Source organism: Vespa velutina, chromosome 7 (assembly GCF_912470025.1).
Source record: "Vespa velutina chromosome 7, iVesVel2.1, whole genome shotgun sequence".
Taxonomy (NCBI): Eukaryota; Metazoa; Arthropoda; class Insecta; order Hymenoptera; family Vespidae; genus Vespa; species Vespa velutina.
Window position 1 is genome coordinate 6,639,352 of NC_062194.1, and position 23,227 is coordinate 6,662,578.

Genomic DNA, 23,227 nt, shown 5'->3' on the forward strand with positions numbered 1-23,227 from the left:
TATTAATTATCTTTTTAATTTAATTATCCGATCAAAAATGTACGAGATAGTATTTTATTATCATCCACTGACTACTAATCAATAAATTTAAAGCTTTAAAACAATGATACATACTCTTTTTCATTTTTTCATACTTTTATTTAATTTCTTTCCTTTTTCATTATCTTTCATTTCATTTTGTTCTATTCCTTTATTTTTTTATTTTTGTTGTTGTATATATGATATTCATGAAAAATTCTTACACGTTTGAATTGAGAAAAATGAGAAATGTCATTATCGTCGAAATGTTTCGAGGTGATCGTCGAAAACCAGTTAATAATTCCTGTTAATTGAACCTTTTAATTGGCAATATGTATACGAAACGGCATTGTCCTCTAAAGCTCTCGCTGTTTTTCACCTCCCTTTCGTTTAACGAAACAACTCCCATTAAAGAGAGATTTTATTTGTTTTGATGTTTTTTTTTTCAAATTTTGAACAATCGAAAATATATTCGTGAAATTCGATATCAAAAATATGTCGTCGTAGGCGTTGTTCAATGGCGTCATTGGCCGTCAATCAATTTTTACCACCGGATACGTACTACGTATATATATATATATATATATATATATATATATATGTATACCTACATATGTATATATGTATCTAGATACGTTTATTTTCTTTACAATTTTTATTAATTTCATATCGTTCGTTGGTATATTACACTTTGCGCTTACAATATTATTCTTCATCATTATTCGAGAACCATTGAGACACGTTATCTGTGAGTTTAAAACAACCGATAGATATGGCGTGTGTACGTCTCTCTAACTTCAAATAGTATTCTCCCAACGTGGAGTTATTTTGCAATTGAGTCGACTCGTTTGCGTGGTCGAGACTCTTACCAAAGAGACCCTCTCCTCTCTCCTTACCTTTCCCCTCTTCTCCTCTTCCCTCCTTTCCTTTCCTCTCTTCTCCTCTTCCCTTTTCTCTCCTCTATTATTTCCAAGGAGACGTCAAACATTGAATCGTAACACATCGTAACGTAATAATATAAAGGTACATAATGCCACGTAATGTAACTAGAGTGCAGGTAAAAGAGAAAAAAAATGGTCACTGAGGATGTGTTATTATATTAAGTAATCTTTTGCGACATACATACATATATAAATATGTACATATTGATATATATATATATATATATATATTTATTTATTTATAAAATGGAATAATATAGAATGATGATGGTATTGTAATACTTATATAAAATTAATAATAATTTGTCTTCTTTTTTTTTTCTCTTAATACTCAAAAATATCCGACTCTTGTGATTGGTTGCTACGAAGATCTTTGCTTTGTCGAGGTTATACACACACACACACATGTATATATGTACATGGGATATATACATTGGTATTAATTTTCATATCGTAGTTTAATATTTACTATCTTCCTTTTATTTCAGTTATATGTTATTGTCCTTTTGTTCGTCAAGAAGAATGAATCTCCTCTTGCACATATTTATATTCTTTGAAAACGTTTGACGTGTCATATATAAATATAAGAATTTATATCACCCATCTACTAACAGAGAATTTTTCCTGAGTCATCGATCGATCTTTTCCCCGGGAACATCTGTCCGCCCGCTAAAATAGGTTTATCGTCCTTGTATATAGTATGATTCTTAAAAATTCAACATTTAGAGTGTCTTTTCGAGCCACAAAGTGCTAACTTCTTCAAAGTGCTAACCTTTTTGATTTAATTTTTTTTCCTTCTTCTTCGTCTTCTTCTTTTTGTTCCTTTTTTTTTTTTTTTTTTTTTTTTTTTTTTTTTTTTTTTTATTTTTTCTCGCTGTCTTTTTCTCTTGAAAATTTATCGAAAGGAATTAGATTATCCTTTTTAAGATATATCATTATTTTTATATCATCGGGTTTGTAATACTCGTACGTTCGAACTTCGATAAATTTTCTTTTCTATTGGAATGACATTTTTGTGGTCTTCTCGTTTCATCCTGATCGCGTTGTGTGTGTTTATGTGAGCGAGTGGATGTTTGCGTTTGTGTGTGGGTGTGTGTAGGTGTGTGTAGTTAAAGAACACTAGTTCGAAAAATGAACGAACGGATGATTTCGACGATGTTAGGTGAAATCGCATGTCGAGCTACCATTTCTTCGCTTTTGACGTTGAGATTTCGCACCGAAAGACGAAGAATTTATCGCAATTGAATGGACCTCGATGTTTTCCAAGATCTATCTTTATAAACGTGTGTGTGTACGTATGTATGTGTAGGAATGAGAAAATGATTATTAGTCGGTCTTTACAAAAAAGAAATATATATATATGAAAAACACACACACACATATACATATATACTCAAATATCTATAATACATGTACATATATAAATATTTTTTTTAAAACATTAAAACAACAGGTATAACAAGGATGTGTTTTTTTTTTTTTTTTTTTTAATGATAATTTTCTATTGAAGATAATTGCGATACGATGTCGTCACGATTGTAAAAACTTTTATTTTTAGAAAGGAACAACAAAGAGTTATTTTCCTCGAGTTTATAATTTCGATAACAAACAAATTTCACAGAAAGATTATTCCATTCGAAATGGTAAACATTTCTCGACTATTCAAACATCGTCGATGTTTCACGATCGAAACTGTACGAGAAACAGTATACATCTTTTACGATCGATTTACAAGATGGTCCTACCATTTGGTATATCCGTATTTTTATCTGACCGCCCGTTAGATATATCGTCATTCTAAAAGCGAAAATTTCGATATTTAATTAAAGTATTCGGATAGGTCGTACTAACAAATTGCGTGTGTCCATCGACGTTTGTTTGGTCTCGTAATGGTCTTTTTATTGATATATATATATATATATATACATATACATACATACACATACGCATATATGCGTATATATAAGGTATACGTGAGCGCATATCGATATTATAACTCAGATCGAGTTAATGCCATCATTAACTTTTACGAGGAACGTTATTCTCGCATCAATAATAATTGAGACGTTATGCAGTTTTTCGAAATTAATTAGATATGAAGGATAATCTTTCATATTAAAGGAAGCTCGTGTTTTTTCTTTCTTCTATCTTTTTTTTCTTTTTTTTTTAGTCGTCTATTATCATGAGAACAATCGACGGAAGTCCCATATGATAGGAAATTAGATTCATTTGAAATCCTCGATGTTGTTCAAATTTAATTTATCGAATGCAACAGGAAAACATGTTAATATTTTTGCGATGGTCGTTGTATTTATCTGCTTTTACCTCTTTATCTTTTTTCTTTTTTTTTTTTTTTTCTTCAATCGTTATACTTTCTTGTCTCGTTGAAAAGTATTGATTTTTTTCTTTCTTACTTTTTTTCTTTTTTTTTTTTTTTCTTTTCGTTTCGGTGCAAACTATTTGATTTTCTGTTTTATTGCTTGAGTTTTTATTGACCGATGTCTTTATTGCCTCGCATTACGACGACCGTTGTCAGAGCCATTCGTCGACTCTGAAGTAGGTAAGAATGGAGACGAGTTTCTCTTAGCTTTTAATGGAATTATGTCTCTTTCAGACGTGAAAGCGTCTATTTTACCGATTCTAGAACGGTCAGATTGTGACTAAATTGGCGATTTCTGTTAAACCGAAGAAATATTATAGTCGGGCTCTTCAATTCGACCCAGTAGACTTTTTCGCGGTATATAATTGCATCATTTCGAGATAACGGAAGGTTATTCGAGTATTTTATATGTCTTCATCGTTTAGCAATATCGTTTGCGTTCTGTAATGTGTTTTCTCTCTCTCTCTCTCTCTCTCTCTCTCTCTCTCTTCTCCCTTTTTCTTTGAGTGAGAAAAATAAAACTACGATTAAAGATTTTTCTTTTTCTTCAAGAAACTTCTTCACCTTTTTTTTTTCTTCTATTTTTTTCTTACTTCTTTGAATTTCTCGCAAATCGGAAAATTTTTTCTCTCTCTTACGAGAAAAAGAAAAAGAAGAAAGCAGTTCCCAGCAAGCTCCTTTGACATTTACATAATAATGTCACACGAACTGAATCTTCCTCGTTCTTGCTCGTACTTGTTATTCGATATTAGACGTATACACATTCGTCCTGTACTTTCTATAAAATCGACGATTTTTCTTCTTTCCTTTTGAAAAAATTCATAAAACGTTCGCTAAAATATTTAGGAAAATTTCAAGAAGATATCAAACTAAAAATATTGTATATACGCGTTTACGCTCGTATTTCAAGATCCGACTCCTAAAGAATAAATACTGTTATACGTCGCTCGAGATATTATGTTATTTCAAATTAAACATTATCATCAACATTACTTCAATTAATCTTTTTTTTTTTTTTTCTTTTTACAAATTATAATAATCGTATTAAGGACCTCAAAAATTTTATTCCAAGTTATCCCCTTATTCTCTTTAAATGGACATACAATGTTTCCAAGAATATAAGATATTTCGATTTTATCGAGCTGATGAATTTTTAATTCAGGAATGAAAAAGTTTGCAGAAACATAATTTCTTTTTTCTTTTTTCTTTTTTCTTTTTTTTTAGCGATGGATTTAACGAGAGTGCTAACGAATACAGTAGGTAATGGCATTGGCGTTGAGAATGAAAATTATTCTGGAAAAATGAACCAACTTCCTTTTCTACTTCTTCGTTTACTTCTTCTTCTTCTCCTTCTTCTTCTTTTTTTACTTTTACAAGAAACAAGAAATTCTAGTTTCTTACGAACAATCGTTATAAATATTTGTCAAATCGAGCTAGTTCATATGTAAGTGGGCAACTACTACATATATATTCCGAAATGGAGCACTCGTCTTAGTACTTATGTTATTGAGAGTGGCTTTTAAACTCTGCATACATACTTTGTGTTTACACGAGAAAACGAGAGAAAGAGAAGAGTGATAGAATATGAAGTAGATAATGAAAAAGCATCGAAGAAATTCTTACAAAGAATCGTATCTGTCCGCGAATTGTTTGTCTTAGCGATTAATTTTTAATTATACTTAACAGCTAATTTCTTTGAAAACGTAAACAAAAAGGAAGATAAAACTTTGTTCAGGGAGGAAGGAATAATGTTGAATGAATTTTTATATGAAAAAGAGGGATGAGGGAGGGAGAGGAAAAAAGAAATGAGGGAAAAATGTGAAGTTCGCAATTAGCGTTGACGTGAGAGAGTTTCGCTTTAATTTGAATTGTGTATAGTCGCGCAATCAATTTCTTTAATCGATCAGAACGATGATATTGGGTAATACATATATATATTGTTAATTGCTTCGAGTCACGTTTAGAAGTGACAACGTAACCGTTGTATTGGGTATCTAAATTTAAACGAACGTAATAAAACCACAATACGCCATTTCAATGCGTGACTTTTATATATAAAACATTTACGTAAATACGTACATTTTATTTAATACATAAATATAAACTTTATATATATATATATATAGTTTATTTTAAGATAAATATCGTTTCACCAAGGACAAATGAAATATATATATATATATTTATATATACATATAATGAGTAATTTTACTTTATAAAACAGTTCGTTTGTCATTAAGAGTATTAATAATAGTAATAGTAGTAGGTATACGGTCTTTACGTGATCTCTGTTAGAACAAAGATACTGTTGTAGGTGTTATCAAAGTGACGGTCTCTCTCTCTCTCTCTCTTTCTCTCTCTCTCTCTCTCTCTCTCTCTCTCTCTCTCTCTTTCACTCTCTAACGCGATAGAATTCGCCCTTTAGAGTAAGCAACTAGCAAGACATTAACATGAGCTTCTACGCCTAGTTGACGTTTCTCAAAGTGTTGACAGGTTACACGACTCGAAGAAACTTGATTATGGCTTCTAATGTGATCACGATATTTCAAGTTAGAAACTTGAAGAACGTTTTGAAGAAAACTTTGTAGTAATAGTGTGAAACGCATTCTATCACAATCATTTAGTATGCTATTTACTAGCATTTTGTGAACGTTGTTGCGCCCTACGTGAGTTCTTGTGTACGAATAATGAATAAAATCGACCTATTTCATTCTTTCTTTATTTTCTCTCTCTCTCTCTCTCTCTTTTTCTCTCTTTCTCTCATTTTCTCTTTCTTTCCTTTTTTTTTTCTTTCTTTATTTCTTTCTTTCTCAAGGGATATCATCATTTAAAAGAAAAGAAAACGTGAGCATATGCAACGGTTATGTAGTTGTAAAGGATGTTCGCGAATTTCGTTTTTCTGTCAGGAAATATGTCTTTCCGTGACCTTGTGAAAAATAGCTAGTGCAACGTAGAATAATAAAAGATATATACTCACGTAGCCTTAAAATTTGTTGGGATTAAGATGGATTCGCATGTACGTATATATTTATTGTAGATTATATAGTTTACGTCAGAACGTATCGTATTTAGCGTTGTTATTTTTGAGTAATATCAAGAAGAATTAATGTATTATATATCTTAGATGATAAATAATGTTAGAGTAATGAACTTGAAAAAAGATTTCAATTGAAAGTATATTTTTAATATATATTTCTTCTTTGCTACAATTAGATATTCATGAGGCCAAAGTTAAATGTGGAGAATCGTGTAACGTGGTTATACATAAATTAGAAAACCGAGCTAAATTAATCTCGTCTTATCTAGATTTATATATAAAATATTTGTACTTACTGGGTTTCATCTACGATTTAAATTATTCAAATGTTTTGCGAGCGAGTAGAACGATTTGAAATATTTAAGAAAGAAAGAATAATATCGGTAATAACAATGGTTTAATTAATCATATTTATATTTAGTTAGATAATTTTGACTAATCAATTAAGCGTAGATAAAATCGTTCTCGTTCGTTCGTTTATCTATAAACAAAAAAAATGAGCATGCGACTCTTTAGATTTATTATCTCCTCTTACGCTATAATATACGTGTAAATAGATAAATTTCATTTATCACAGTTATGTGATAGTTTTACTTCTCTCTCTCTCTCCCTCTCTCTCTCTCTCTCTCTTTTTTTCTCTCTATCTATTTTTCTTTTCATGGAAATAACTTCAAGAGCGTTTTGTCTTTTACATTGATTATATATATGTTGAATATATCTAATTTAGTCATAATTGACGCGAAAAGGCTTGTTGCTTGAAAAGCGAGGTTTCATGGTTGACGTCAATGTTCAAAGTCAAAAATAATGAGTAAGTGCGAAACTTATTGGCTGAAATGAAGTTTTATGACAAAAATATACTTGCATCAAGTAGCGTGGTTATATATATGTATATATATATATATATATCCGAGAAAAGTATTTAAAATACGATCATATTTATATGTATAAATCGAAACAGTGAAATATAGATAAATACGAAAGTGAATAATAATGATAAAATTTAGATACATATATTTGTATAATATTTACATATGACAAATTATATTACAACAGGCTATATATTTAAACTTAATAGAAATTTCAGACATTCACAAATTTCTTCATATTTTATCATTTATATTTGTATCGATATCGAAGAATTTCAGGAAAATATAGTATATTGATATCATCAATGACATTCAAAATCGTTATAATATCTCGAACATCATAAATTATGGTTAATCAACGAAGACTCTCGCATGACGTTTTGACAATCTCAAATACGACATTGCTACTTTATCAGAAGATCTTTTTTTGTGTCTCCTCTTCTTTTTATGTGCAAATTTAATGAGAAACCTGGAGATTTTCTGAACTCTTGTCTCGTGTGCTGACACTTAGTAAATTCCTTCTTTGTATTCTCTCTTTCTCTTTCTTTCATCCTCCTTTATCTTCGTCTTCGTCATCTTTACAATTTATGCAGAAAGACAAGAAAAATGAAAGAGAGAGAGAGAGAGAGAGAGAGAGAGAGAGAGAGAGAGAGAGAAAGGGAGAGAGAGAGAGAGAGAGAGAGAAAGGGAGAGAGAGAGAGAGAGGAGAGATAAGAATTCAATTCTGTTCGCGTGTGAGTATTTGCTCTTTGTATATTTTTTTGTAGATCCATTGGTCTGGAAAAATACTACTTTGTTTTATAAGTCCAACAATTTTAAGATACCCTTGGAATATATATTTCACGGTTATAGCCAAGCGAGAGAAATTTTCATAAAAGTAATGTGATACTCGTGATACTATTCTTTTTCATTTTTTTTTTTTTTAATCAAAACACATATCGATATTCACACCATTTCACATCATATTTCTTTTCTTTCCGTTCAATGCTATATCAGAAAAAAATTATATAATAAAACTAATCATGTTAATCGGTTAAATTTATCTACCGATCGATTTTCTTGTTGAAGAATGTTAGGTGGATTTAGACAGCGATTAGAGGAGCAACCTCCGTAGAGGAAGGGCGAAATGTTGCAGCGTGTTATGGGATTGGCCCGCTATATTGGATCGGACCTGAGTAAATTGGGTTGAAGATTGGCGGTCTTTAGTGGTCGTCGTGTGGGTGATAAAGGAAAAACAGGCCTTTCGATCTGGTATCTACTTCATTAAAAAAAAAAAAAAATACGATCGGTAAGGTACCGTCGATCTCTCTCTCTCTCTCTCTCTCTCTCTCTCTCTCTCTCTCTCTTTCTTTATTTATTTATTTATTTATTTATTTTCTTTTTATTTTCCCTGTTTCTTCATTCTCTCGCCAATTTTTCTTTTGATTATTTTTTTTGACACATTGGTCCCACGTGAAAAGTTCAAGGAACTCTTGAGAAGCGTTCAACGAACATTGAGACCGTTCGAGGGGATAGAACCATAAAAAGAAGAAGATGAAACAAAAAAACGAGAGAAAAAAAAAAGAGAGAGACACATAATTTCTAATGGTTTTTTTTTTTCTTTTTGGTTTATTGAGAAAAGGGAAAAAATTCGATTGATAAAAAATGTTTCGAACGAATGTAAAAATACATGATAAAATGCGAGAACGAGATTAAAGAAAATTAATTTCATTTCTTTTTCTTTCTTTTTTTTTTTTTCTCTTTTCTTTTTCCTTTCTTTCTCTTTTCTTTCGTTTTCACAAAACTCACGAGTCTGTCCGTATCCGTGTATAGATGATCATTCTATATGTCATGAAAATTCCTTGTACCCGGAAAGACATGTGCCCCGAAATTCTTTCTATTGAACGAGACAATACATCCTCGATACGAAGGGATAAGGGAGAAGAAAAAATAGTTAAGAAAAAATCGTTCTTATTTGGTATCCTTTTTTTTTTCTTTTTCACATATACACACATACAAACATATCCAAATATATATATATATATATATATATATTATATGTAGGGATGGAAGATATACTTACATCCTAAGCTCTCTTTTGCTGGATTGACGCGTCACGTGCTATCTCGCGAAGTAAGAAATCGATCGTGGGAAGAAAACGAAGCCTTCGAAGAGCAAACTGGTGTGACTATCATGGGATTAGATCGTTTTATCTTGAGGGTTTACATTGGAAATGGATCAACGGACTTTGAAAGCGACAACTATCATCTGTCTGTCTATCTGTTTGTCTTTGGCTCTCTTCTTACTGATCTCTCTTTATTATTTCTTTTCTTCTTATATTTTTTCTGTTCTTTCTTTCTTTTTTTTTTTTCTTTTTCTACGGGGGAAAAAAAAAATAAAAAAGATATTATTAAGAATTTTGCAAACGATCGAGATATCTCGAAAAGTTGTTCGCCGATTCGAGAATTTTCTATAATAGAACTTAAAGATTCTTTGAATATCGACTTGCCTGCCTTCCTTCACGTTTTTGCATCGCGAATGGAAAAGGGAGAAATATTTCTTCATTTTCTTATCAAATTCCAAATTTTGTATGCGGACACGATCTCGAAAACGTTTGATTGTTGTAATGCCACCTGGATTATAATACGTCGTAAATGAAAAAGGATTTTTCATCTTATTATTCAAATAAATTATTTCCTTTATGTTAGAATAAATTTTGTTAAGTGCGGAAATGTAAGAAAGTTAATCATGTGGGTCGTTAATATCAAAGTGCGCGGAGACTCTTCGTTATCGTTGAGATATATCGTTTCGTTTATTGGAACATATTGGGGTCAATTGATTATGGATAATTGGCTAATTCGTATAATAAAACCCATATTGCGTGTTTTTAGAACGCCTACTTTCTTCCATAAAATTGTTGATTCTACTTTTGGTTATTTTCTTTTCAAATTTTAAAACATGAGATAATAATATCGTTTGGATGAACATCATTTCGGTGAAAAGGAAAAGAAAAAAGAAAAGAGAAAGAATAAGAATAAGATTAAGGAAAAAAAAAAAAAGAAAGAAAAAAGAAAGGAAGATAGATGATTTCGAGGAAAATAAGAGAAGAAAAAAAAGTAATCGTGGAGTCTAAACTAGACTTATCCAGACAGAGGGATAGTGTAACTATATATTTCGGGGAAACTCTAAGGGGAAATTTCGTAGTTCTAGACATCCTGGAGAATTCGAGACGAGATTATTGCACGCGTTTTGCTTCTCGCATAACGTTCTATCGCAATGATGACGGTGTATATACATTCTCTCTCTCTCTCTTTATCTCTCTCTCTCTTTCTCTCTCTCTCTCTCTCTCTCTCTCTCTTCCTCCCTCTTTCTCTCTCTCTCTTTCTCTATTTTACTTAGCTATATTCTCTCTCGTAGGAACTCTCTAAGGAATTATCCATGCGCATTCTATTCTCGGGCGACCCTGCAAGAAATAAGCGTGGATCAGTTGGGGATATCCTTTATCGTCGTTTCGAGTCTCTCTACAAATCACCTATGCTATTTTAAGAGAAGTAAAATCTAATTTCATCGTTCGTGAAAACATTTAGCTCACTTCCGCTCGTAAATTAAGATCGCATCGATTTCGACGGAAATGCGAATATTTTCTTCTCGAATTAAGATTTCAATCGGAACTGAAGTCTGAGAAATTAGGAAGATAAAGTTTCTTTCTCTCCTTACCTTTTTTTGTCTTATTTTTCTTTGAGAAAAATGATAATAAAATTTAAATGAAGAATCGAAATGAAGATAGATAGATAGAGAGAGAGAGAGAGAGAGAGAGAGAGAGAGCATGATGGTTAAGATAAAAGGATTTCAAGTAAATTCAATTCAAAAGCCAAGAAACTCAGGTTAACGCGAAAGTTCCCGAATGTAATCATCTAGTTTTATCATCGTGCGACCTATTCGTCTGTCTGTTCTTTATCTCACTATTTTATAATAATAGAGAAAGTTAATACCTTTCTTTGGCTAAGATTGTTGTCCCGAGATGAGACAATATTTTTTAATTTTTGTTTATTTTCCTTTTCTTTTTTTCTTCTTGCTTGTCTTTTTTTTTCTCGTTCATTTCCGAAGAAAGACAACGACAATTTTTTTTTTGTATATATCATCGTAGAAAATAAAAAAGGAAATCTCTCGATAAAATTAAATATGTAGTGATAAAGTGATAAAGTCCGACATCTTTGGATGAAACTTTAAAACGTAATTTTCGTGATAACGTAAGACCTCCATCTTTTCATTTCAGTGTCTCGTCTCATTTGTATGTATAGTCGCGAAAAATATCAGTAGAAATGTTGCGAATACAGATGTGTACACGTACCAACATGTAAAAAATATAGATGTGTGTGTGTGTGTGTGTGTGCGCGCGCGCGCGCGCGTGTTTATATGTGTATGCCTTTGTGTTTAAATGTTAGATACTATCCTGAAAACTTATCAAATAATAAAGACCAAGTTCATGCCTAGAAAAGAGAAACGAATTCTCAACTTTCTAACATTTTCTCAATGTCCTCGCGTTCTTTTTCATTGTTCTCTTTAAAACGTATTTCATATTTTCTTTCCACTTTGCCCTGTTATCTTTTTTTCTTTCTTTATTTCTTTCTTTCTTTCATTCTCTCTGTTTTTCTCTATCTCTCTTTATCTATCTATCTTTTTGTATCCTTACAATGATCGTATGAGGATATTGAATGGCCATGTTTTGCTATAACTAGCTCGTTTTCTCGAATGGTTAGGGAAAGGTGACATAGCGTTGTGGTGTCTGCCTTGTTACGTTGTTACTCATGGCTCAAGCTTGAAGAAGATTCAACTGACAAATCACGATTCAAGAATGGCCCTTTGTACTCTTCTGAATTCCACGTGGAACCCTCTACCGTCATGTTTAATACGGTCGTTAACTCGTCAGCGAATACGTCTTTGGGGATATTGTTGGTACAAGCTTTTGGACGGACCGAAAAAAAAAAAAAGAAAAATAAGAAATGAAAAAAAAAAAAATCCATGTTTTTGTTCCCTTGAAATAATATTCTTCTTATTTATTTATCATCATCATTATCATCATCATCATCATCATCATCATCATCATCATCATTATTATTATTATTAATATATATTTTGAGAAAGTCATCATGTAAAGTTGTGATTTCAAAATTTCGAGCTTCGTCTATTGACGTCTCTTTCTTACCAGCAGTGTTCTTTCCAACTACGTTCGCTGCATATTCATATATTAAAATAAGGAGGACCTCATCCCCAACACCCCTTTTTCCCACTCGAGTAAGCCAGCCTGCTTGCCTACCTGCCTACCTGCCCGCGTACCCGCCTGCCCGCTTGCCTGCCTGCCTGCATGCATGCCTGCTTGCCTGCCTAGTTTTCGCTCGGATGCGCGAGGTTAAACGAGGTCACGCGATCTCACACTCTCGCGAATCATTCTCGTTCCAACCGTTGGCCTTTCTCCTCGTTTTCACTGTGCTCTGACTTACCCTCCTCCTCCTTCTCCTCTTCTTCCTCCTCCTCTCCTTTCTCCACCTCGTCGCGTTTCCTTCTTTCCCTCTTATTTTCTTTCTTTTTTTTCCTTTTTTTTCCTTTTTTCTTTTTCTTCTTTTTTTTTTCTTTTTCATTCTTTCTTTCTCCATTGTTCCTCATAAATGCATTTGCTGTTACACGAATCGTGGTTTTTTTAGTACGTCGATACAATTCGATATGTTACTAATTTAATCTTGAACATAATAAAAATTAATTGGGAAGGCCGGTTAATTTAAAATATTTTATTATTTTAAATTAATTTATTTCATTGTAGATATTTCCTTTGTCATTAAACGAGACTGAAAGTAATATGCGTGGATATCATATTTCCTCGCTTTTTCCACACATTTTCACTTGCAGGAAGCTTTTTGTGCATTCGTCAAATATTAAATAGATTCAACAGCATTAATTTGGTACCTTCAAAAGTACCTCGAAAAGAGATCTATTCATAATGCTGCAGTTTATTCTAAATTATTCGTGAAGGTAATTTTCCGACTTCAAAATGGTCTCGTTATTACACTGTAGTTAGAAGGCGATATAAAAAGTTTCAAGACAATGTTTTTTTAGTTCCTTGATCGAGGATATTTGCTTTTTGTATTTTAAATAGCTTATGCTTGAAAGATTTCCTGCGAATTAAATGATTTTTACATTACTTTTTATAATCGTCATATTAGTTCTTATTCATTTTTATTTTCATTTCTTTATTTATTTCTTTATTTTAATTTTATTTATTTTATTTCTTTTTTTTATTTTTTTATTTTTTTTTTTTCAAGTCATATAATTAATATTCGAGCTCGTTATTTAATGAGATTTAAAATTTAAGCGTATCTTAGTCGATAATGATCGACAAAATTCACGAAATGGTTGACAAAGTACTTTTTATATTCGCAAATTTATACGTTCGCCGAAGATTTTTAGAAATGATCGGAAGATCGTAGTCGATCTAATTCGTATCTTGTTCCTCAGGATTGACCTTATTACCTTGATAATAAATTATTGCCTTAATTAAAGCTCGGAGAACATTTCTCTACGTGGTTCTGCCAATTTATTCAAATGAATCCCGTAGGGTGAAAGTATGAACAAGCGCAGTGAGTTAATGAGAGACTGGTGTTAATGATCTTACAATATAGTACGTATAATAGAATATATACATACACATATATATATATATATATATAGACATATATATATATATATAACAAATACTAAATTCTTCGGAGTTACGACAAATCTCTTTAATTATTTCGAGGTGAGAAATACTTATAGACAGACAATGACAAATTAACTGGATCATTTGAGTATGTCGATAAGTAGGTTATACTTTTTGATATTTCTTCCTTTATAAATACATTTAATATGAGATCGAATTAATCGCGAGAATCTCGATTAATAACAGTAAGTATTCGTCTGACATATTAAGGTCTCTTTATAAAGATTATAATTCATGATCGATCTATGGAATAAGATTAATCTGATTTTCCTCAATTATAACAAACCATTGCAAGTAATGAAGATAAATGTTTGTGGTAAACTTCGCATTATGTGTGTTAATAGACACTACTACTAAATCCAATTTCACGGTTTGTCGTTAGAGCGTGATGTTATGTGGAACAGAGAATGTGCTTTGCAAATCTCGATTAAATCGTTATTGCAGCAAGGAATGAGTTACTACTGTGATAAGTTACTGCTGTGTCATTTTGTCTTTAGAAAATATAAATTATTCGTTGCGCTTCTTTTTCTATCGCTTTGAAAAAATTTATTTCGAATTTATACGTGAATGCGGTTGAAAGCTTTTTTCTTTCAGAATGTTTCCATAATATATATATATTTTTTTTCTTTTTCTTTTCTTTCTTTTTTGTTTCTTTTTTATGTCCATGTAACCGTATCGTCTCGCGAGCATTTCTTTCCACGCGATCGAAGAATATAAGCTTAGATGAACGAAAGGGAGAACATGGTTCTCTCTATACGAAAGAACATTCTTCGGGAAGGTACTACTATTACCTCGGTGACTTTTGCCTTTTCTTCGTTTCATTTTTCACCATAGCACCTGGCAACAAATCGGGATTTAAAAGTTCTCGATCCTCTTCGTTACATTAACACTCACACTCATACTCAAGTTCTTTGACTGATATTCTTATCATTGAAACTCGATCATTTCGATCCCTTTTCTCGTCTTTTCATATTTCTTTCTCCTTTCTTTGCCATTCTCAGATACATATATACATACATACGTACATATATAAGTATGTGAATATATATATATATAATCTTGATAAATCGAAGATTTTCATACTATTGTTAAGTGAAAAATTAATGATATCACAGACAAATATATTATACACGAAAATATAATATTTACTTTTATGAAGATTCATCATGATTTCATAAAATCATTGAACGAATTTCTATTGTCCTACGAATTTATCGAAACATATCCCTTTAAAAATTGTCCAGTACTATGGAATAGTGTATAAATATCGATTAAAAAAAAAAAGAAAAAAGAAAATAATAATAAATAAACGATAAAGTGAAAATACGCTTTCGTTGTCAGGAATCAGAGCATATAAAAAAAAAAAAAAAATACTTCTATCTTGTTGATACGTTTTGTCTTAAACTAATTTTATCATTCTATCGTGAAATCCAATTTGTTCTTTCTTTGAGAAAGCTTCAAGGTAAAATCATATGTTTCTTTCAATATTTCCTAAAACATCAAAATGCGTGCGAACGTAAACAAAATTCAATAAGTATTTCTTTAGCTCTTTATATATATATAGATTTTATATATATATATAGATTTATATCTATATATATATATTTATTTAGATATTTTTTTCAGGATAACTAAACAATAATGATCATATAATAAAATGATCAATTATGTCAGAGTAAATCATTATATATATTCACATATATATATATATATATATATATGCTTTGAAACATTTTTATATTTCACTGTTTTTGAAAATGAAATAACTACGTAGACATGAAACAATGGTATATATATATATAAAACGATGTTATGTTTCGTCCGTCGTATATTTGGAGCGTATGAAGAAAGCAAAATAATAAAAAAAAGAGAGAGAGAGAGAGAGAGAGAGAGCAAAAGAGAGAAAAGAAAAATAAATGACAAAGAACAAAAAGTTCGTTCCTAGGCGAAGAATTTCTTGTTGTAGTAGTTTATATTTGTTAGTTAACCTCTATACAGAGTCGAGACAGCACGTGTGAGACCTTTCGAAGCTCAAACCGGCTATATTACAAATGTTCTGAAATAGGGTGGAGGAAGGAGAGAGGAGGAGGAGGCAGAAGAAGCTTCAAGCGATAGCGACGTGTGCACTACGAAATTGTGTGTACGTGTCTCTATATACATATATGTATATATGTATATATATGTCAGTGTTTTGCGATAGTAGGTATTAGATACGTAAGTCGACGAAAAATTTGTTGCCTTATCGACGTCTCTGACAATTTAATAGCTTCGCCTATAGATAGGAGCTGCCAGTCGAAGTATCCTTTTCCTTTTTTTTTTACTGCTCCTCACCGTAAAATGCGTTTCATTGAATTTATCGCACGTAAACGTCGCCAACGGAGATTAATTTTCGATCCTTCGTCTATTCGCGGTTGACCTTATTTGTTTCTTTCTCTCTCTTCCTCTTTCTCTTTCTCTTTCTCTTACTCTTTCTAATATAGCCTCGAATCACTTAATGTCGCATGTTCTATCTATTGAAATAACGTAGGATGATTTTTAATCGGAATCACTGGCTAAAGTGGAACAAAAAATTCAGCCTTTCGTATTTCCACTCAGTGCATTTTATTTGTCATCATTCTCGTGGAAACGCGGAAGTCATTGGTATTAAAGGTAGGGCAAACGCAAATTGAGAAGTCCCACTGGTATCACGGCTGTATTTAGCGATAAGCGTAACGGAGACAGAGAGAGAGAGAGAGAGAGAGAGAGAGAGAGAGAGAGAGAGAGAGAGAATTTGTGTTTACAATTTCCATAGTCTCACTACAAGCTTTATGGTTTGGTTAGGTCTATTATCTTCATGAAATCCCTTTAATAATGTAGAAGACTATTGTTCTCGAACTTTTATCATAGTAGAACTTAGTCCCGAAGTAACTTAGAAGAAGTCTGAGAATTTGGCGTGAAAGAGTAATTTTCTCTTTCTAAGTTATGATATTACACAGGGGAGGGGAAAAAAAAAAAAAAAAAAAAAAAAAAAAAAAAAGGAGATCGAAAGAAAAAAGGAAAGATAATAATAGCGGTTCCATAACGTGATGATAGACAAGCATCGTTTCAAAGCTTTCCTATTCGTGTCGCGACAGCTGACGTGAATACGTTCTCTCAATACTATTTGAAAAAGAAGAAGAAAGAAGAAGAAAAAGAAAGAAAAACAAGAAGAGGAAAAAACACGATTACTCGTTTTCAGAGAAACAGCAAGAATGATGAAAGGGTGCAACCGATGTATCGAAAAAGAATGAAAGTTATACCTGGAAATGTGACACAGTATATTATTAAGAACTCGAGCTTGACAGAGCTTATGTTTTACGGGATGAACATTTTTCACTTTTCACTGAACGATATCTAAAATATCAAACGAGATGCCACTTTCGAATTCAAAACTCAGGCGGCCTATTATCGTGGACCAGAAATAATAAATGATCTATCTCATTTTCTTTCTCTCTATCATTGTCAAAGAACTTATTCTCGTATTTTTTTTATCTTCCTCTCTTTCTCTTTTTCTATTTTCAGTCATTTTCGAATTTTTACAAAAAAAATAAAATATATATATATATATATATATATATATATATATATACGTATAACTATTTTTCACTTTGTTAAGCTGACACGTAGCCGCACATTATTACAAAAGTCAAAGTCATTTTAAACTTTCGAGAAACGTTATTACCTATTGCATTCAAGGAATAAAACGTGATATATTTTACGAACTTATCTTAAATAGATTCTCTAAAAGTAATACTTTTTCTCGCAATGTAATCAGTGGAAAAGCAGGTTTAAAACGTTCGCCACAATCGTATATATATCTTGGGACCAGTAGAAAAAGAGAGATATTCGAGTTATCGATTATGATAGCTTTCCTTTCTGTAACAAATGTCGATTGGATACGACCTAATTACACGCAGATGCATTTAAATTTGTAACAAATTTCTATTTCTTATTTAGTCCAATTTCAATATTTCATATAAACTTAATAATAATACTTTTAGATTTCTCTTACACATACACACACACACACACACACACACACAGACATATATATATATATATTATTACGCTGATCTCGAGTTGGCCTATTTCGGATAAGAAACTTGAAAAACTTGGATCGGTTCAAGTGGAAGATATTGTCGAAGTTGTCAGTCATATAGAAGCAAGAGAGATAGCCATAGAGAAAAGAGAATAGGAAAAAAAATAGAGAGAGAATGAGAGAGTGAGAGAGTAAGTAAGAGAGAGAGAGAGAGAGAGAGAGAAAGAGAATAAAATAAAAAAAATCGATCGGTACATATTATAATGAAGTGCGACGAAAGAAAACGCGAGATGTTTTCGCGACGTGCGTGTAGCGAGAGCGGTCCGCATCCGAGTATTCCGGGATCCGGTCCGGTTGGGTCCGGTCATCTTTGGAGTAAAAGGAATCAAGGACGAACATCAGCACCGGTCGTTGGTGATGCCAAACAACCGGCTATCATTCTCAAAACTAGAAGAAGCTGGCCCGTTGCGCCTATTCAGTGTAGAAGGTAAGTAAAAATAAAAGTTTATTATTATGATATTTAATGTATTCGGGACGCATGAATATGGCGTCTCACGATCAGTAGGGCGCCATAGTTCGTTGATTGGTTGGTTGGTTGGTTGGTCGATCGCCCAGCTTGTTCTTAGAGAACGCTATTACTTCTATTTTCTGCGTAGAAGCTTCATCCATTTTACGTGCTCCTTATCGTAAATACAACAGAGACTTTTTTGAAAGCGAGATAAAAGCCTGGTTTCTCTTCGGTGTAATTGCGAATAAATTATGCCACTTACATATATGTATAAGTATATGGATATATATATATATATACAAACAAAATGGAACGGAGAGTAGGTCGAAAATCAGAACTTTATGTTTTTGAATAGAAAATAATTGTAATTGTTGAATATGCTATTTGGATAGAAATTTTCTTTTCGTTCATGTAAGATTGGATCGTGGGAATTAATGGAAATGTAATAAAAAGCTTTAAGCTCATTTTCAATGATTCTCGAATTTCATCGAAAAAAGTAACTATGGGATGATTGGTTCGTTTCGAGTAGAGGATATCGCGATTTTCTCCGGCTTCTCATTTTCTTCCTCTTCTTTCATCTTTCTTTTTTTTTTTTTTACTTTTTCTCTTTATTATTTGTTTCCGAGGGAATATAACCTTACATAGATATATATATATATATATATATATATATATAAGATATTTATGAATATTCGACAAAGCTTATAATTTGTCGCTCGAATGCACTGATATAAGGGATACAAGAAGGTTAAGAAGAAAAGATCCTTTATAAATATTTCGTTCGGATTTTGAAGAACACTTTTGCCAACGATAATAAAAGGGATTACGAAAGGAACCCGTAAATATCTTAATTTTTGTTTATTTATTTATTTATTTACTTAGTTTGTTTTTATTATTATTTTTTAACCCTTCAGGTCAAAGTAAAAGGAGAGAAAATTTTTACTATGTCTTTCTGTTTGCCTCGTGCCTTGTACTTATTTATGCTTTTTCACAGCTTTTTCTTGGGTTATTTGATAATGAAAGGGAAAGAGAAAGAAATAAAGAGAGATGAAACATGCAATACGCGTAAAAATACGCTTCGTTAACTGTTTATGAGAATCCTATAAACAGTATATATATATATATATATATTCTATATTATCGCAAAAATGATCTATTTTTCCTCTTTTATTTTCTTTTTTCTTTTTTTCAATGTCTAATTTCAAACTAATAATTGCGTTACTTGTTCACGCTGCAATCATGCTCAACGTTCCAACGATAACGATCTCTTTTTCGAACGAATGTTATTTCAATGTTATCTCGCGATATGACGCTTAGGAAATTACGTTTGTTAATACAGTTATCGTAAAGTTCACACTGGGTCGTAGTATCAAGAAATATTCGATGAAAATCAAAGATCGCGAACTCCTAACATTTTTCATGGAATTCTCGAATTTTCTTTTTTTTTCTTTTTTTTTTTTTTTTTTTTTTTTTCTTTTCTACTAATAGTTTCTTCTTCATTTTTTATTACTACTTATATTTCAATGAAATTAAATGTCTCTAAGCCCGTAGGACGCTGCTGCTAGAGACGCGTTAATGATAAATAATGACGACATACTTTTCAGCTCGTGTTTTTACTTATTCTGTTTTCCTTTTCTTTTTTAATTTAATTTCTTTTTTTCTCGTCTATTTTTCTCATTTCTCTTTTTTTCTCCCCCCCCCCCCGCTCGTTTTTTTTCTTTTTTTTCTCTCTTGAAACTTTCAATGTTTATAAAAAATGTGAAAATGTATGTATGTTATCGAGAATGTAGGCAATATTCATAATGGTTTTTTGTTCCTTTTTTTTTTTTTTTTTTTTTTTTTTTTTTTTTTTTTTTTTTTTTTTTTTTTTATAGTTACATAAAGTAGTTTTAAGTTCATCATTAGACTGTTGGTTGGATGTTACTAGATTTGAAAGAACCTCTTAACGTATTATCGTAACAATAGTTATTATTTTAAAGTTATTTCTAAATGTAATTACAAAAGCCGTTTTATGTTCGTTAGATTCCTTTTATATGCCAAAAGTTGTTTATACCTTTTGATATCAGGATGCTCGTGCCATGTTTCATTATCATTCACGAGCATGTCTATCCTTAACTTCCGTTTTCTTCTTCGTTGCACGAAACGTTTTAGAATGAGAGAGAGAGAGAGAGAGAGAGAGAGAGGTGGGGAGGAAGAGGGAGAGAGAGACCTTTCATATGGTAGGTTTCTTCTAAAATTAATCGTGCGTTCGTGTAATGTCCGATCGACTTAACGTACCGAACGAAGAAAATATAACATTTTTTTTCACAAATATGTATGTATATATATATATATATATACGCACAAATACACATAAAACGTAAATAAATTTTAAATTATATCGTACGTTAAGTTACCTTCGTAACTTTCAACGTTTCATTATGTATTCACTTAATTTCTATAATAATTTTAAACGTTGACCAACAAGTTAGTTTCATAAATATTTTTACACAAAAGTTCGTAAAATCGAGTCAGTCATCAGCCGTGATGTTGAGCGTTTATAAACGTCAACGCGATAACCTTGTTATAATTTTACTATATTTTCTTGTATATTATTTTAGTTTTGGAGGTACGAAAATATGGTTAAAGCGCGCAAGAAATTGTCGAATGGCAGAGGTGGGAATGCCGAGAAGAGTTGGAGGGGGGGGGGAGACCGGGGGTGAGTGAATACAACCGAGGCGTTACGATCGATGCTTTGCAAGTTTCTCTCTTCTATAGATATTAGGCTGGCAGGGAAATATGTCAACGATAAAAATGCTACTAGCACCGATAAAAGAGAGCTGCATTGTGAATCGGGGCCAGGTATGTACTTCCGCAGTTATAATACCCTACCTGATTTTGCCATGGTGAAAACGCGTAGTAGTAGATGTAAGTACTTCGTTCTATTCCAAGACACGAGATCATCTTTGGATAGTCTAAAATTACGTTCGTCAATTACGTTCGCGCTTCGGATAACTTCAATAACGTTTCACTTGTGAAAGATTCTCTCTCTCTCTTTCTGTCTCTCTATTTGTCTGTCTGTTTGTCTGTCTATTTGTCTGGCTGTTTTTCTTCTTTTTCTATTGTTATCGAATACGCGTCAGCGTATGATGAAAGCGAGATCATTCTATTATAAATAGATGAAAAATGTTAGATGAGCGTTTAACGAAGACTTACGTAAAGCCGTAGATATCATGTATGCAGAACGAGTTTCATTAAGAATATGTTTTCGTAAGATATATGTATATTATCTCGTTTGTTATTATATCGGCAAGGTAAATCTCATCGTACGAAATGATTTATATAAGCTTTTTCTTCATGGTAGTTGATTGTTAAATCCTTATTAAACTGTCGAATTTTATGATACAAGTAGCATTACGTTACAATATATAAATCCAAATTATAATGACATTATCGAAGATCCAACGAGTATTATTAATATTATGAATTTTCGATAGGATTATGCGTATTCTATCCAATTATTATTATTATTATTCACATTTGTTTATCGCTTAGAAACGAAAATTTTTAACGAAGCTTATGTATGCACATAGTATTTATTACGTGCTTAGAGATGAAAAACGATCGATAAGAAATATCAGATGTTATTGTATTCCTTACGTATACGTGATCTCGTTAAGTATTATAAAATACACATTGATATATTCTAAACGCAGATAAAGAATATTTGTACAATGTTTTATCGGATATCTACGAGTATCAAAATCAATTCGTAGAGTTCGTTATATAGAAAAGAAAGGGTATATTTGGAATCTTGCAAAATTAATTATGATCGGCTTTTTCATTTCCTTTCTTCTTCTTTTTTTTTTTTTTCTTTTTTTTTCTTCTTTTTCGTGACGAGAAATCAAAGTAATACTTCAAAGATACGATCTCGTTTCTCTCTGCTTATCTCTCTCTCTCTCTCTCTCTCTCTCTCTCTCTCTCTTTCTCTCTCTTCCTCTTTCTGTCTCTGTCTCTGTCTCTATCTATCTCTCGAGACTTTTTTAGCATCAAATTCTTGTCTATCGATCGGTACCACGTGTTTTTACGAACAGACCTATTTTCCTTTCTGTATCGATCTGAGCCAAATTCTATTTTACGAACGAATGGATAAAATCGTTACTTCGAACATAATCGCGAAATGAAAATGTAAGATGGAAAAGGATAGACATATCCGATGGATAGACGGATTGACGAAGAAAGAGATAGAGAAAGTGTTATGAGATGAGTTTACAAAAAAACAACTCAACAGACGATAGTTCTCGAATCGAATCGTCCCCTTTAAACGTAACTCGATCATTCTTCTCGTTTTCGTCTTTATGAGAAGGGAGAGAGTCACTTGCTTCGAGTACCTCCTTGCGGTCTTTCTATATAAAGAGAATGAAGTTTATCGATGAGTAAGGAGCGAGGGCAGGAGGGGGGGGGAGAGTGGGGGCTGGAGGTGGCGATGGAAAGGGATAGGAAAAATGATCGACGACGTGAGAAAATCAAGACGAAGACAATGAGAAAAATAGAGGATATTCATCGATGCCTTTTGATCTAGAAAACGTAGAAGAAACTTTTTACCTTCTCTTGTTCGCCGATCTATAAATACGATTTTTTTTTCTTTATTTTTTTTCTTCTCTCTCTCTCTCTCTCTCTCTCTCTCTTTTTTTCTCTTTTCTGTTCT

The 23,227-nt window shown here is 31.9% G+C and overlaps 1 protein-coding gene and 1 long non-coding RNA gene across 3 annotated transcripts in view; one reads left to right on the plus strand and one right to left on the minus strand.

Moving 5' to 3' along the window:
* Nucleotides 1-21,556, minus strand: part of LOC124950299 — a 30,058-nt gene extending 8,502 nt beyond the window's left edge. The window contains exon 1 of the long non-coding RNA XR_007101316.1: nucleotides 21,412-21,556. This is a non-coding gene — a long non-coding RNA (uncharacterized LOC124950299). The remainder of the gene's footprint in view (nucleotides 1-21,411) is intronic.
* Nucleotides 1-23,227, plus strand: part of LOC124950291 (cAMP-specific 3',5'-cyclic phosphodiesterase) — a 333,991-nt gene that overhangs the window by 21,716 nt on the left and 289,048 nt on the right. Inside the window, exon 1 of one of the 2 annotated variants that reach the window (XM_047496752.1) lies at nucleotides 18,173-18,519. The exons of the other annotated variant lie outside the window; for it this stretch is intronic. Coding sequence (XP_047352708.1) covers nucleotides 18,296-18,519 — 224 coding nt within the window. The 5' untranslated portion in view covers nucleotides 18,173-18,295. Of the gene's footprint in view, nucleotides 1-18,172; nucleotides 18,520-23,227 lie in introns of those variants that run through there. 2 annotated transcript variants of the gene reach the window in all.